The 15,809-nt window shown below is 37.6% G+C and overlaps 1 protein-coding gene across 3 annotated transcripts in view; it reads left to right on the forward strand.

The window, feature by feature from the left end:
• The window catches only part of DAAM1 (dishevelled associated activator of morphogenesis 1), a 223,212-nt gene that overhangs the window by 59,775 nt on the left and 147,628 nt on the right, over nucleotides 1–15,809 (forward strand). For all 3 annotated transcript variants that reach the window (XM_036734415.1, XM_036734418.1, XM_036734417.1), the window contains exon 2: nucleotides 14,206–14,421. In XM_036734415.1, the coding sequence (XP_036590310.1) occupies nucleotides 14,242–14,421 (180 nt within the window). In that variant the 5' untranslated portion in view covers nucleotides 14,206–14,241. The remainder of the gene's footprint in view (nucleotides 1–14,205; nucleotides 14,422–15,809) is intronic.

A 15,809-nucleotide genomic window follows, 5' to 3' on the forward strand; every position in this document is an offset into this window, starting at 1 on the left:
ATCATTTAACTTTCCCTTCTTTCTTTTTTTCTTCCTCCCTAGAGGAAGCATTTAGTTATATTTATATATATATATCTCTACACACACACATATATATGTACATATATATGTATATGCATACATATATATATATATATGTAAAAATCCCCCCATGGCCTCCATTAGACACAAATATATATATGTGTGTGTGTGTGTGTTTAGATATAGATATAATCTCTATAGATATAATCTTTTATATATATATAATCCATACTTCTATTTATCAGTCCTTTCTCTGGATAAAGATAATATTTTCTTTCATAGGTCCTTTGTAGTTAACTTAGGTATTTATAATAGTCAAAATCACTTAGTTGCTCAAAGTTGTTCTTAAAACAATATTGCTGTTCCTGTATTTATTCTCTTGGTTCTGCTCATTTCTCTCTTCATTATTTCATGTGAGTCTGTCCATGTTTTTCTAAGATCACTGATCTCATCATTTCTTATCGCCACAGTAGTATTCCATCACAGTCATATACCACAACTTGTTCAATGTTAATCACACTTACTTTTGTGAGAGATCCAGGGAGTACAAAAAGAAAGGACTGGACCTGAGAGTCCCAAGTCTTGGTTTTTACTAATGAGTAAGCAGAGGCCCAGAAAAGTTAAATGACTTGCTATTACAAGAGAACTGGGATGAGAACTCAGGTAAACTTGAGCTATTTTAGATGAAGGGGAAGAACCAATCATGTCTTTTAAAGACATATTTGTGGAATTAGCCATAGCTTAGAAAAGATTCTCAGCGAGGCTATAGCACTGTTTCTTATACATGTGGCTTCTCTCGTCTCCTTGCAGTATATAATGACTTAAACAGAAGTGGGACCTTCACCACTGATTTATCTTAGGTTGGCATATTTTATGCCCTTAGGTGAATAGGTAAATTGTTTTAGGCTCTAGAGCCTTAGTCCCTTGGTCCAATCTAATCTTAGGGATGGCCTCCTTGATTTTAAGAGGAAAAAAGTAACCTAGCCCATATAATGAAGATCCTGAGAAATATTGTTCCTCCCACATATGGGAAAGCTTTTTCCTGACCTTCAGCTGTGCTCTTTATAACAAGAAACTTTTATTATGAAGACTCATCTTGGATTCAGAATACCTGGCTGGATTCCAGTGCTAACTCTGTGTGTCCCTAAACAAGTCACTAAACCACTCAGAGACTGTTTTTGTAAAATGAGGATAATACGTGGACTGTGTCTCACAGAGAGTATGATAAAAAGTGAAATTAGTATTGATAAGAGAGCACTCTCTGATATAGATAAGAACTATAAGAAGGGCATTTAGAGAAAACATCACAATTCGTTAATTAAAGGTTTTAAAGAATTCATTTAGAATTAATTTCACAGGCTGACATAAGAAATTATCAAAATACATACCACAAATCAGAGGACATATGCCCATGTTTAGAGGATTCAAATGCCCTAAAAAGAAGTACTCTTAATTCAGTGATCTGCATTTAAGGCAGTAAAGAACAAGTGACAAAAATGTCCATATTCTGAATTCCGCCTTCATTTATTCAGTTCATTTCCACTATGATCTGGCTTTTCATAAGCTTCCTTCAATTTAATGGAGCTGATGGAGGGGAGGGGTTGAGATTATAAGCAGGGCATTCTACGTAGCCCAGTCAAGTTTTATATTCTTGTAGTGTTGCTATACGTTGTGTCAGTTGCTCTCTGTGTTTCCCTCACTTTCCAAAGATTGAAACCTGTTAAGCAACAACCACCTTTAACACAGGGGTAGGATTCAGTCTCCAGTGGCCTGCAGAAGGAAAAGAAGCAAAGCAACTAATATAGCCCATCCCTTTTTGAGGAATGCATCAGAGTTTTTGAATCTGGTAAACAACCTGCCACAGCTATAATTTTAAACCCAGAAATTACCATGCCCTTGGGTTTCTATAAACATGTGTAGCACTTGCAACTACAAACAGTGTCAATGTACATGTGAGAACCTCCAGCGTGTTTTATGTCTGAGATGAAAAGTATGGGAGAGTCTGGGATCCCCCCATACCAGGCCACTTTGGTGTTTTGCCCTTTTTTTTTCTTCTATTTTTGGTGACAGTTTCACAAATTGCCTAGACAGGCAAGATGCCTGCAGGCCCAAAGAATGAAATAAGCAAATGAAGTTAGTGGCTGAGAAAAATGTGAAAGGAAAGGGGGGGAAAATCACTTCTTCCCAAATGCTGTCTTCCTGAATAACTAATAAGCTTGCTAGATGTGCAATGGGAATATTTTTTGGAGAAGTGGTTAGCTTAGAATATGAAATCTCCCGGCTATTTCAAAATGCAGGGAAACTACAGATTTTTGTTTTGTTTCGTTTTTTAAATAATGCTTCTCCCCTCCCCAGGAATCCACTGAGAATTTCCTATCTCATGTAGATAAGCTGAGTAACCTTACAAAGTGCTTGATTTAATGATGACAACTGGGCTATAGAGTCTAGACCAGCCTTCCTTCCAGGAATTTGCTCCGCTGATATACATAGCAATGTCACTGCAAAGGAATCTAGTTGAAATGTTTCACTAACACCAGCCCTTAAATTTGAACCTGTTCTCCTTTCTTCTTAGCATACCCTCGTGGTATTCAGTTGAAGAGTTGTAGAGCCTTAGATTTTAGAGCTGGAAGACCTTGGAGGTCATTTGAACCTCATCATTTTACAGATAAGGAATCAGAGGCCTAAAAAGGTTAAGTGACTCATCTTGTCTTGTAAGATTTTGTTCATCAATCAGTTTTCCTTCAATGAAAAGTGCTGACATCTGCTATGAGACAAAGGGTAGAGGTCTGTTAATAGTTACCAGAGATCAAATTTAATTTTAACCAAGAATCTTTGTTCTACGTAGTGATTCCTTTTCTTCTTTTGCAATTATGTTAAAATAGCCTTGGCATAAAAAAGTGTAAAAAACATGAAAGAAAGAAGCCATTTAGTGAATCTTTTATTAGTTTTGAGTAAATATGAGGCTATAGGACCATCTGGACTAGTCTTCGTTTCTTTTCTGTTTGCAAAGAATTGTAATTTTTCTTGGAATGAATGCAAAGTGTCATTATATTCCCAAGTTACACAATGGGTCTTGTGTATAAGTCAAAATCAAACCTATTCACTAATAAGAATTTTTGGTGATATTATTTCATATCTTTGGAGAAACCCAATCAGTCAACAGAACTTTACTAGTGCCTCCTCTATACCAGGTATTGAGAATACAAAGACAAAAATGGAACAGTCCCTGCTCTGAAAGAGCTATATTCTAATGAGTTAGATGACACACATATAAGAAAAACATAAAAATATAGAATACAAACACAAGGTAATTTTGGGAGATAGAGTACCAGGAGCTTGTAGTGGAGTGCAGGTCGGGGAGGAAGGGGAATCAGAAAAAGCCATATACAGAAGACATGAATGTTGAAAGAAACAGTAGATTCCAAGAGGCAGAGGTGAGTGGGAAATGCATTCCAGGCATGGTAGAAATCTAATCCAAAGTCATAGAGGGGAAACGGAATGTTGTGTATGAGGAGCAAGAGCAAGAAGACCCCTTTGGCTTGACTCGGAGTGTGTGAAGGGCAGTCACATACAATAAGGTTGGAAAGGTAGGTTAAGGTTATTTGTCAAATATTATATTGTTGTTACATAGCTTATCAAAAAGAGGAATTTTTATTGTTGCAATAGTTGCTTTTTTTCATTATTGCTATCTTTCCTCATAGACTTCTTTATATTGAACATAATCTTATTTTTTCTCTAAAAGTGAGCTCCATTGTATCACCAAAACTTCTTATTGCTAAGTAGGTTGAATTGTGATGTCTGCACAAGGCCCACATATGAATTTGGTTTTTAATGATGTTCTGTATTTATTCCAGAAAAGTTACAAGAATTATATACTCACTTTTATGTCTGTGTGATAGGTATGCTATTTACTATCTTTACATAGAAATTTGCTGAAGACAAGAACATAATAGTTGTTATGGTTTGAGCATGCTAGCCATGATCATATAATAAATAATAATAATGATCATAACTTATTGTTTTATTTATTAGCTAGCATTTCTTTAGTGCTTTAAGGTTTGCAATGGTAACTTTATAAATATTATTAGTCCACTTGATCCTCCCCACCACCCTAGGAGGTAGGTAGGTGATATTATTATCATTTTATGGAAGAGGAGACCCAGGCAGACAAAGGTGAATTATATAATCATATAATTGCCAAGGGTCACACAGCTAATAAGTGTCTAGGGCTAGATTTGAACTTGAGCCTCCTTGACTCCGGATCCAGCAGAGAAATGTACCCAAAATCATATTTTCATCCTTTATACTCCTGTACAGGATCTTTTTCTTGAATTCCAGGAGCAAATCATTTTTTTTTTCCCCAATGATCAAACAAGGCAGTGTGGTATTGTAGGAAGAATGCTATGTTTGGAGAATTAGGTGACCTCAGTGGCTAGCAGTGCTGGTTCTGCCATTAATTGATAGTGTGATCTTGAGGAGGATCGCTTAGCCCCCTCTGGGTATCAGGTTGCTCATTTATAAAACGAGAGGGCTCATCACTATGCTGCCTTCAAATTTTAGTGTTCTGTGAGTTTAAGAATATGACCTGGTCCTTTTCCCCTAGAACTAGGTCACAGTTATTCTAGACATAAGCAGTGTCAAAACTTATAGGCTGCAACTGTCTCAGTTGTCTTTTTGAAACACTCACAATCTCCTACATAATAATCATCTATTTTCTGAAGCAAGGAAAGTGCCCAAGGGGTGGCTTGTCACTGGAGTCTCTCAAAAATAGTGTGTGCTGGGGTGAGGAAACCTGGTCAGACAGAACTTTATCTGCACTTAGTTGAATGTAATGGTACTTAAGAGGATTAAGTTGGGAAGATCAATTGGACCTGACCAAATGCTCTTGGAAGAAATCTGTGCCTGAAGCAGTACGCATTTTGCTAGCACAAGATATATGGAGGAAGGGGAAGGTTCCACAAGAATCCAGGGAAAGTCATGACAGGTACTTATGTCCTTGGAGAACTGTCAGAAGACAGGTCACTTAACCAGTCGTTTCCATGCCATGCCCATTGTCCTCTGGCCAGCCTTTTTTCCCTCCTCATCACCCTCCCACTGAATCTTTGGCTCCCATAGGTGAGCTTTCTGCCCTATCTTTCCTGGAAATAGGCTTCCACATCACTTACCAGGTATTTGCAAACCACGTTCCTTGTGTTCTAGTTACTCTCCTTATCTTCTTCATCCCCCTCCCATGAAATTCTGGAAATCATCTCAAGAACCCCAGGCTCTGATAGATGCATTTTTGCCTAATTCTTCCTGCACATCACTTCTCAGATGTTTCCAAACTGCACTGCTGTGTGCGTACTCCCACCCCACCTTGTAGCTCCCCTTTATCTGTCTTTCCTGATTAGACTGTAAGCTCCTTGACAGCAGGGACTGTCTTGATTGCTTGTCTTTGTGTCTGCATTGCTTAGCGAAGTGTGGGATATGTTGTAAGTGCTTAATAAATACTTTATCATCCATTTGTTCATAAGCATTCTTTTCATGTGAACTGATACCATCTTTCTTTTCCTTTTTGAGTTTCTAGATCATTTGCCACTTAAAATAGGTTCTTATAGGGAAAGAATATTGTGAGTTATGTTGAGTGCTATGTGAGTTGGTTTTTATTATAAAGGAGAAATCTTTTTGGAAAAAAAAACACGAAGATTAAAAACTAAGAACATCTTAAGAAGCAAATCCTTCCATGTGAATAGACCTCCGAGTCCTCTTGCTCATGTGGTTATGTGTATAGTCCACTAATAATGACAATAATTAATAATAATAGCTAACATTTAAGTAGCACTTTAAATTTTGTAGAGCACTTTATAAATATTATCTCATTTTATTATCCTCACAATAACCCTGGGAAGTAGTTGCTATTTCTTATCCCCATTTTTTAGTTTAGGAAATCAAGACAGAGAGAAGTTAAGTGACTTTCCTGGAGTCACACAGGTAGTAAATATCAGAGGCTAAATTTAAACTCAGGTTTTCCTGACTTCAAGGCCGGTACTCTATCTGCTGTGCCACTTAGCTGCTCTATATTAATATTAATGTTTGATAGTATCTATATTTTAGGTCTCCGAGTTCAGATGGAAACTTTAACCAGAAAGGAAAAGATAGATTTTTATATTTTTGTTACAGACCTCTTTTTCAATTTCCCCCTTTCTCTTCCCCGCCCCCCCGATTTTGGGCTTAAACCTGCTCTCCTTTATGACTTCCTTATTTCTGTTAGTGGCACTAAACCATTCAGTCTCCTGTATTTGAAACTTAGTACCTAACTCTTCTCTTTCTGCTCCCCCATCCCTACTCCTCATCTTCTGGAAAATACTATCTTATTGAATGTTTATTATATCTTGTTCACTAACCTCTGTTCCACTGGCTCTTACAGGTTTTAGTAAAAGCTACTTCTCATATTAACTTGTAATAAATAGCTTTTTCCTGGCATTCAAGGCTTTTTTTTTAACCTCATACTTCTAATAAACATGTGGTATCTGTCCTGCAAAGTAGACTACTTGCCATTCCTTGTATTTAGTCCTGTCCTTCTTCGTTTGCTCACGTCATTGCACGTACCTGAGATATCTTTACTTTCTGTCTATTAGCATTCTCTTCCTCTATTAAGACCAATTTAGGGGGCAGCTAGGTGGTACAGTGACTAGAGCACTGGCCCTCAAGTCAGGAGAACCTGAGTTCAAATCCGGCCTCAGACACTTGACACACTTACTAGCTGTGTGACCTTGGGCAAGTCACTTAGCCCCAATTGCCCTGACAAAAAGCAAAAAAAAAAAAAAAAAAAAGACCAATCTGAATTGTAGGCTTCCTCCACATAATCTTTGATTCTTTCCTTCGAGTTAGTAAAACTTATACTCCTAAGACCTTGAAAGGTATTTGGTTTGTCCTTCTCTTATGTATTGATGTACTGTGTTACAGTATGGTTTCAAAGCTATAACAGGAAAGAGCACCAGACTTAAAGGACTTGTTTGGATCCTGGCCACCCTACTTACCTGGATATCATTGCCCTCAGTTTCCTTGTATGGCAAATGAGTTTGTACTAGCTGAATGTTCTTTAGGAATGCCTTCAGCTCTAAATCCTAAGATGCTATGATTTTGTGTTAGTTATTTTTGAGTGTTGTGAAAGGCTGCTAATGAGTTCCTTGTGGATAGGGATTTATTTACTCTTTATACCACTCCCTGAGACTGGTACAGTGCTTTGCATGTAGTAGGCACTTAGAGAATGTGTGACTGTTTTATGGACTTTTTCAAATTCACATAGTTTTATTCAGGATCCAACCACAGGGCAGAATAGCATACTGTAAAACTCTTCTTTTTTCTTTTCATACAGTCAGCTTACTAAAGAGTTACTGTTGGCCCTTTTGGGGGGATCCCTCTTAGACAATTTGAGTGCATGACTTGACTTTCCAATTCCAATTTCTCTCTCTGACCAACACAAGCTTCCTAATAGAGGAACCTTGTTGTGTTGGGTTTTGGGGGATTTATATCCTAAGCTCTTGGTCAAAGTCCTGGATTGCTGAACAGAACAATTGTTGGCAGCCTTTGAGATGGAAACTTGGAATGATGGTACATTGATAGTTTGCAGTTCTGCAGTAATATCTCGAGATTTTTTTTCTCTCGTTGTGTGTGTATGTGCTAACAGAGCATACTAGGCTTCAAAGGATACCATCAATGAATGCTTTCTTTGGCAAAGGCTCACTTGGGTTTGAGGGCATGCAAGAACATCACTTGATTCCTCTACTTGCCTCGGATTAAGTACCAAAGGAAGTGGAGGAAGTAGAAAGGTTCTGATCACCAGCAGTCTTATTAGTAGGGATATATGGCTACCAAGGTGAAGTTGGACTTGAAGCAGCAATCTGGAAACTCCTTTCATGAGACTTTTTTTTTTTTAAGATGACAGGGTAATAACACTTTTCTACTTGCATTGAGGAAGTCATTGGATTGGGAGGAGTGTCTGGCTAAGTGGAGTTTCCAGAATCCACTCCAAAAAGTGCCTTAATATACTTTTGAAAGCAAATGTGGGAAGGGCTGTCCCCATTGGGCCATGATGGCTATGAAATGCCTTTTCACAGTTTCCTAACTGAGAGGATGTGGATATTACAGAGGAAAACAAAATTCCCTTTGTGTTTCTTGTGTACTTGTTATACTATCCCCAGCTTATTTAGACTGTGTTCTGTTATTTTGTTTCCAAATCTTATTTGGCATCTTATGTTCTTGGGAAATAAAACCAGACATGTGGAATGTATAAGTGAATAGAAAAAGCTAGGAAAGAAGCAAAGCATTTTTCCCCCAAATTCTTCTTGATAAGATAATTTTTGTTAACATACTATCATCACAATTCAAAATGCACATCAGTGAGCTTTTTAGAAACTTGCAAAACTCACAGTTTTTGAGCTTCTGTTATGTCCACTTTGTGCAACTGTATAAATTTATTTATTTATTTATTTTTATCTTTGGTTTACAACACACAGTTCTACATAATTTTGAGTTCCAGATTTTCTCCCCTCCCTCCCTGCTCCCTCCCCGAGATGGTATGGAATCTCATAACTACCATGTATAACTTCACATTGAATTAATTTATACACTAGTCAAGTTGTGGAGGAGAATTATGACCAATGGAATGAATCATGAGAAAGAAGAAACAGAACCAAAAAAACCAAACAAACCCAAAAACAAAAACAAAAGAGAAGAAAAAAAGGCAAGCATGTAGTGTGCCTCAATCTGCATTCAAACTTCACAGTTCTTCCTCTGGATGTAGATAGCATTCTCCATTGTGAGTCCCTTGGAGTTGTCCTTGCACCTTGTGTTGCTGAGAAAAGTGAAATCTGTTAGGGTTGGTCCTCACAGAATCCATATATCTGTGGTTGTGTACAATGTTCTCCTGGCTCTGCTCTGCTCACTCAGCATTACATCGTGTAGGTTTTTCCAGGTTGTTACGAAGTCCGTATCATCCCCATTTCTTATGGCACAATAGTATTCCATTACCTTCATAAACCACAACTTGTTCAGCCATTCCCCAATTGATGGGCATCCCTTTAATTTCCAATTCTTGGCTACCACAAAAAGAGCCTCTATAAATATTTTTGTACATATGGGTCCCTTTCCCTCTTGTGTGATTTCTTTGGGATACAACCCCAGAAGTGGTATTGCTGGGTCAAAGGGTATGAACATTTTTATAGCCCTTTGGGGTAGTTCCAAATTACTCTCCAAAATGGCTGGATCATCTCACAACTCCACCAGCAATGTAACAATGCTCCAATTTTCCCACATCCTCTCCAGCTTTTATCATTTTCCTGTTTTGTTATTTTAGCCAATCTGACAGGAGAGATGTGGTATCTCAGAGTTGTTTTGATTTGCATTTCTCTAATCAGTAGTGATCCAGAGCATTTTTTTCATATGCCTATAGATAGCTTAATTTCTTCCTCTGAAAACTGCCTGTTCATATCCTTTGACCATTTCTCAATTGGGGAATGGCTTGTATTCCTATATATTTGGCTCAGTTCCCTGTATATCTTAGAAATGTTTGTGCAACTTTAAACACATTTTTTATATTTAAAAATTTATTCTTAGCTTTTGTGTTTGCATCACTTACATTTTCTACCGTATTCCTCTTGTCTCCTTCCAGCAAAGCCATCCCTCACAACTAGGAAGAAAACAGAAGGGTAAAAAGTTCAGCGAAAGTAACCAGTGTATTAAAAGTCTGACATGTACCGTGATTGGCACCCATACGTAGTTGTTACTTCTGCAAAGAATCATGGGGAGATGTCTTCTCCTGTCTCTTCCTTGGGTGCTAAGCTTGGTCATTATAATTTCTCAGTATTCAATTACAACTGTTTTGTTTTGTTTTTCCATTTACCTAGTTGTAGTCATTGTATATATTGTTTTAGTTGTTTTGCTTACTTCACTTTGATCCAATTCATATATCTTCCCACGGATTCTTTAAATTCATCTGTATTATTTTTCTCTGTATTCTTTAAATTGATAATTCCTTACAGTGCAATAAAGTACATGGGGAAAAAATCCCTTGGAAAATAGAATGTAATGGAATGCCATTACATATACAGTCTGGACATCTATTTTATTTTCTATCATTTGCTACTACTAAAGGAGTTGCTATAAATATTTTGCTACTCGCTGACTCAATCCACTTTGATGGTTGATACAACTTTGCAGTTGGGCTTCAGAGCTATTTCTGGCTCCTCTCTTGCTGGAGTATTTAGGATTTACCAGCCTGGTTCCCTGCCCTGAGTAGTCAGTTAGAGGACAAGACAGGGAATCCTGGGTTTCACTTCAGTGTAGCCATTCATACTAACTCCCTGTCTTCCCTTGTATCTCTTCCTTTCTTTCTTTGGCTAGGTTTGAATAAACATCTCCTTTTTTCCCCCCAGGGATTGGGGAGAGTGGGGAGAGTGTTCTGAATAAATTCTCTGTGGCCTTGTGGGATGTGGGGTCCCAAACCTCGGGGTGTTCTCAGAAGGCAGCAGATTTCATTCTCCCCATTCCTATCCATTCTCCTCATATGGCTGAATAGAATAAATGTTTGCCACTTGTTGAGGCATGGGAGTAGGGTGTCAATAGTGACTGAGATGTTCCATCAAAGTTTCTGCAGGAAGAGAGGATCCCAATGCAGGCTGGACATAATTCTGCAGGTTAGTTGGTTGTGATCATTTTTACGAGACTGGAGGCTGGTGTGAACAGGAATACTGAGTGAGCACTTCAAGGACTAGCATTTTGCAGTGTTGATTCATAAAGATTTTACTTTGCTGGATTCTTTTTTTCCTGTGAATTTAGCTGTACTCATTCTATATCTGATACATAATTCCTCTTTTGAGAGATTTTTGAGAACTTATGGGGTCTAGAAAAAGTTTTTAGCTTGCCATCTTCTTATTCTCGTGACTTTTTCCGCCAATGGCTTAGCTGATTTTCCCTTTAAATTTATCCATAGTAAAGGAAGAAGACAGCGGTTAAGTATGTTCTAGTGTGTTTTTTCCTCTGAGAGACAAACATCTCTTAAAAATATCAATGTTTTGAAGAAAACTTTAAGATTTGAATATCTGCATTAATTCTATCAGATTTGTTTGAAATATCATTCCTTTCTTTTTCTTTAGATTTGCCTTTTATCAAAGACTTTCTCTTGTCTTTTTCACTACCTTGCACAGTTGTTGTGAGGCTTAAATGAGACTATATACATACATACACACACATATGTACACATATATGTAGTATTTGGTAAATTGCTGAAGCACTATGTAAGTGCCATTCTACACTTCCACTCTGATAACTTTACATTGCTTCAGGAAGCCTAGGGATCAGACAAATCCCTTCTGGAATTTGGATAACAAAGGAAAAAAATGGCCTCATTTCATTGTTAAGATGTCAGCATTTTATTGGAGCATTTTTATAGAATTAAACATGAAAGATTATCTTGATTGAAATGCAAGTAGACACACAAATCTAGTTCTTAACATAGCTTGCAGATACAGGCAAGCCCATCACATATAGTTTCTACTGATATTTGACACATTCAGCTCTTCTCGACCTGAATGGATGATATATGGAGCACTTATTTAGAGAATGTTTATATTACTCTAATTAAAAATATTGAAACCAATTTGTAGGAGTCACTGGCACAGTGATCTTAGAATTGAAACACTTACATTGCTTAGATTCTCATTAGGAAATCGGTTAGCTCTGTTAACCAGGGGTTGGCAACGTTTTACTAAAGCCTTTCTGCTAGAATATGGCACATGTATCAATTTTCATTAATTCGAGAGAAGTAGTTTAGCAAGACTTTGCATGTCAAAAGCTTGAAGATAATGAACAGCACTCTTCCCAGCAGGCTAGAAGGAACAGAGTTGAAACATGGTTAAGAAATTCTAAGAAACTGACAACTCATGTGTTAGAATATGGTACACATGTGGCCAATATAAGGTCTTATTCCTCTGGTGGATAAGATAAGTTTGGATGGAGGCCATTGGGTACACAGCCAGCCATCTTGAGGATGGCTTGTATTGCTTGGAATGGAGATTTCGTTGAGGGATTGGGTTTGCTAGAATGAAAGCCCATTTCATTATCAATATATTGAAAAGATCACTACACACTTCATAGAATGTAATAGCTTCACTTCTGTTAAGGAAAAGCAAAACTTAAAAATAGGTCTATTTGTGTTGTGATATAGTATTAATAATAGAAAATGTGTAGGTTATTTTTCCAGTGTCCTATAGCTAGCATCCTTTTATTGTTATAGGGCACCTGCAGAATCTCCATGCGGGGCCCTATTTTTGAGTTAGTGACATTTTAAGAGTCCCCCCCCCACCTCCTCACGAAAGGGCACTGTAAGCTATTCTGACTAATTGGAAAAATAGTATTGATAGAATGTCTTATTCTTTGCTAAGCAAAACGCACCTGTTCCAGAGTCCAAAGTAGCTACTTAATTGTTTTTTTGTGCAGTGCATGGCAGTTACCTGCGATATTTCAGATACACCATTTCCTTTTTGCTTCTGAACAAATGCCAGAAGCTGATACGAGCAGAAGTCCATTGGTTGAAGGCTCAGATGCTGTGGTGGAATTGACCTGATCTGAATAAAAAGAATTCAAGATGATCCAACACGGGTCCCATGGCTTCATTAACAACTCATCATTTTGGAGAGTGTGGAAGAGGAGAGACCCTAATTGTTTGGGGAAGGGAGTATAGAAAGTATGATCCCAGCTGGGTTGTTTCAAACAATACATAGCTCTTAGGAAGATCATCCTGAGGATGATACCTTTTTGTTTATGCAACCATAGTATTAGTCAGTCAGCTAGAAGTAATATATTACTCATTTGATTCATTATCTCTCTGGAATACAGAAGCAAAGTCTATGTGGGGACAGTGAACAATCTCAGGTTCTTAAAACTCAGATTTATTCAGCTGGCTTTTTAATGCATTTAAAAAAATAAAAAAACATAACCTTCCTATTCTCTATGCCAGAACAGAAGTGTCAGATTTGCTGCTTATAGGCCACAAGCTTCTGCAAAACTCCCAGAGTGGGCCAGAACCAGATTAAAATGTAATTGAGAAATGTTTAACAAGATAAATAAAAAATGTAACATGACATAGATCATATAAATTTGTGGTTTTCTAAGACTATCCATGGCCAACAAGGATCCAGGGATCTCTTTGTATTTGTCACCCAAAAGCTAGAGGATCTCCATCTTGTCTGAACAATATGTATCTTCCAGTTAGTTTCTTCCTTATTTGTGCCCTCAGAGCTCTTTGGAACATTCTGAAGTTTAGACGTGGGACCTTGTTTCGTGATAGTGTTATAAAAGGCATCATTACATTGCTTTGAATTCAGTTAAGTAATTGTGATGAACAATTTGGCTTTCAAACATAAAATACCTTGTCAGAGCCATCATTTTGGTTTTTATTCATGTGATTGGAATCCATTACTTGAGTATCAGTAATATCATTGTCTCATTACCAGTCTAATAAACAGAACCCAAGATACACACATTCTTGTTTTGTTGAGCTGTTGTTTGAATGTTCTTTTACTGAAGAAATGTTCTGAATTGGTTTTTAAACCTGTTTTGCGCAATTATTTTCTTACTAGGGCAGAGAGAGTCAAGTGCCTCCTTGTAAATATCACATTATGATGGTTTTTGTTTGTGTTTCTTTTTTTCTCATCTAATATTTATTGAGCACTTATTGACTCTGCTGAGCACTGAGAGGAACACAAAGATGAAGAATGACATGGGCCCTGTCACCAAGAATTTTGTAGTCTGGTAGGAAAGAAATTTACAGACACTAATAACTATAACAGGGGTATGCTGGAGCCTACTTGTACAACCTCCATTGTTAGATTTTCAGTGTGAGCATTTGTTCTTTGGAAATGGTCAAATGATTCAAATATAGACATTGGGGAACCACTGGAGGTTATCAAACAGGGAAATAATATAGTCAAAGCAGTGCCATAGGAATATTAAATTGGCCTCCATGTTTGACAGATGGGAGTTGGGAAGATGAGTCAAGACTTGAATTTGTCCTGAAAATATCTAGTTAAAGGCCTGTTTTCTTCTTTTATATAGCTGGTTGCACTTCAGCACAAGCTCTCGCTTCTATTGCATGTCTGTAATTTGAATATGAGAACTCACTTCTCCCATTTTCTCTCTCTCTAGGGCTAAGTCATTCAAGAAATTTAAAGAATTTTGACTATGACCCCAAGGAAAAGAAGTGGACGGATTTCATTCGTCTTTTGTTGTTTCCAAAGTAACGATCCCCCAGAGATCACGTATAGATTACGCAATGATAGCAATTTTGCGCTGCAGACGATGGAACCTGCATTTCCCATGCCCCCTGTGGAAGAATTGGATGTTATGTTCAGTGAACTTGTGGTGAGTATTGGGTATGAATCAGTATTCTAGTAAGGTGGAGGAGGACTTGAGGAGAAACCACAACATGACTGTTGGCCTCTTTTTCCCCACTGAAGTACCCTGACTGATCCCCCTTTGATTCTTTTCCCTTCCCTCATCACTGAGTTACAGAAGTAGCAAGAAGGAGGGAAGATGAAATAGGTGAACTCTAGTGTTCTGAAGTTATTTTAAAGTGATAGAATGGGTTTAGGCCCTTAAGGAGGCCATATTGCATCCTACCTTATTGTCCCTTTTGGCCACCCGTAGTGACCTTTGGTGAGACTTGAAAGTACCAAGTAATACCCCACATTCTTCTTACATTCTGGGGAATTGCCTAAGGCCTTTTTCTCCCGTGTACTCTGATTTTTTTGGACAGTTCAAACATACCATTCCTTTTTTTTGCTTTTTTTTCTTTAATAGAAAAATGAGGAAGCTAATTTTTAAGACTCTTTGAAAGACATAACCTTAGTATCATTATGTAGTGTAATGATAGATTTTGAGTAGTAACTGTTGAAGTTAACTTTTTTTTTTTCTAGGTACTTCTTATTCGAGATGCAGTATGTTGAAATAAGTGACATTTAGTGATATCTATCTTGGTCCCTTTATACAAGTACAGTGCTCAATTTCTTTTGAAAAAATCCCTTTGAAGTGTTTCTGTTCTGTTTGTTTATTTTTGAGGGGGGAAGGCAGGGCAGTTGGGGTTAAGTGACTTGCCCAAGGTCACACAGCTAGTGTGTCAAGTGTCTGAGTCCAGCTTTGAACTCAGGTCCTCCTGACTCCACGGCTGGTGCTCTACTCGCTGCACCACTTAGCTGCCCCTATTTTGCTTGGGGGGAAAAAAAACTCAAGTAGAAAAAAACAGAGGCATTAATGCCCTGGTCTGTGATAAAGGAAAAGTGGTTTTGGGTCTAGGATTGCCTTTACCTTGATCATATTGTGCCTTCTCTAAAGAAGTTGGTTCTTAATATTGTGATTAACAAATATTATTGAATACCATTAAGTAGATAATATTTAGGAAGAACAAAGTTATAGAGACTGGTTCCTAAGGTTTATATTAAAACAAGCCATGTTGATCTGATAAATGTATGCAATTAAAATCTGTTAATAATAGAGATGAGTCCATATGAGGGCATCACAAATAAGCCAATATTTACAGGTTATCTAAGTAAACTTATGTTTCCTGTTCTTACTTGGATTTTGGTAGGGAGCAGCCAAGGTGATAATTTAGTCCTTCTTTTTTATTTTGTGTTGATTAATCTAGAAACAGGACAATGAGCAATCATATGCAGAGTACTATACCTGGTGCTATGAGCCCCACAGGTTCATAGATTGAGAACTACTTATGTTGTTAGCTTTGGGGGCCAGGAATC

Source organism: Trichosurus vulpecula, chromosome 8, assembly GCF_011100635.1.
Source record: "Trichosurus vulpecula isolate mTriVul1 chromosome 8, mTriVul1.pri, whole genome shotgun sequence".
NCBI classification, from domain to species: domain Eukaryota; kingdom Metazoa; phylum Chordata; class Mammalia; order Diprotodontia; family Phalangeridae; genus Trichosurus; species Trichosurus vulpecula.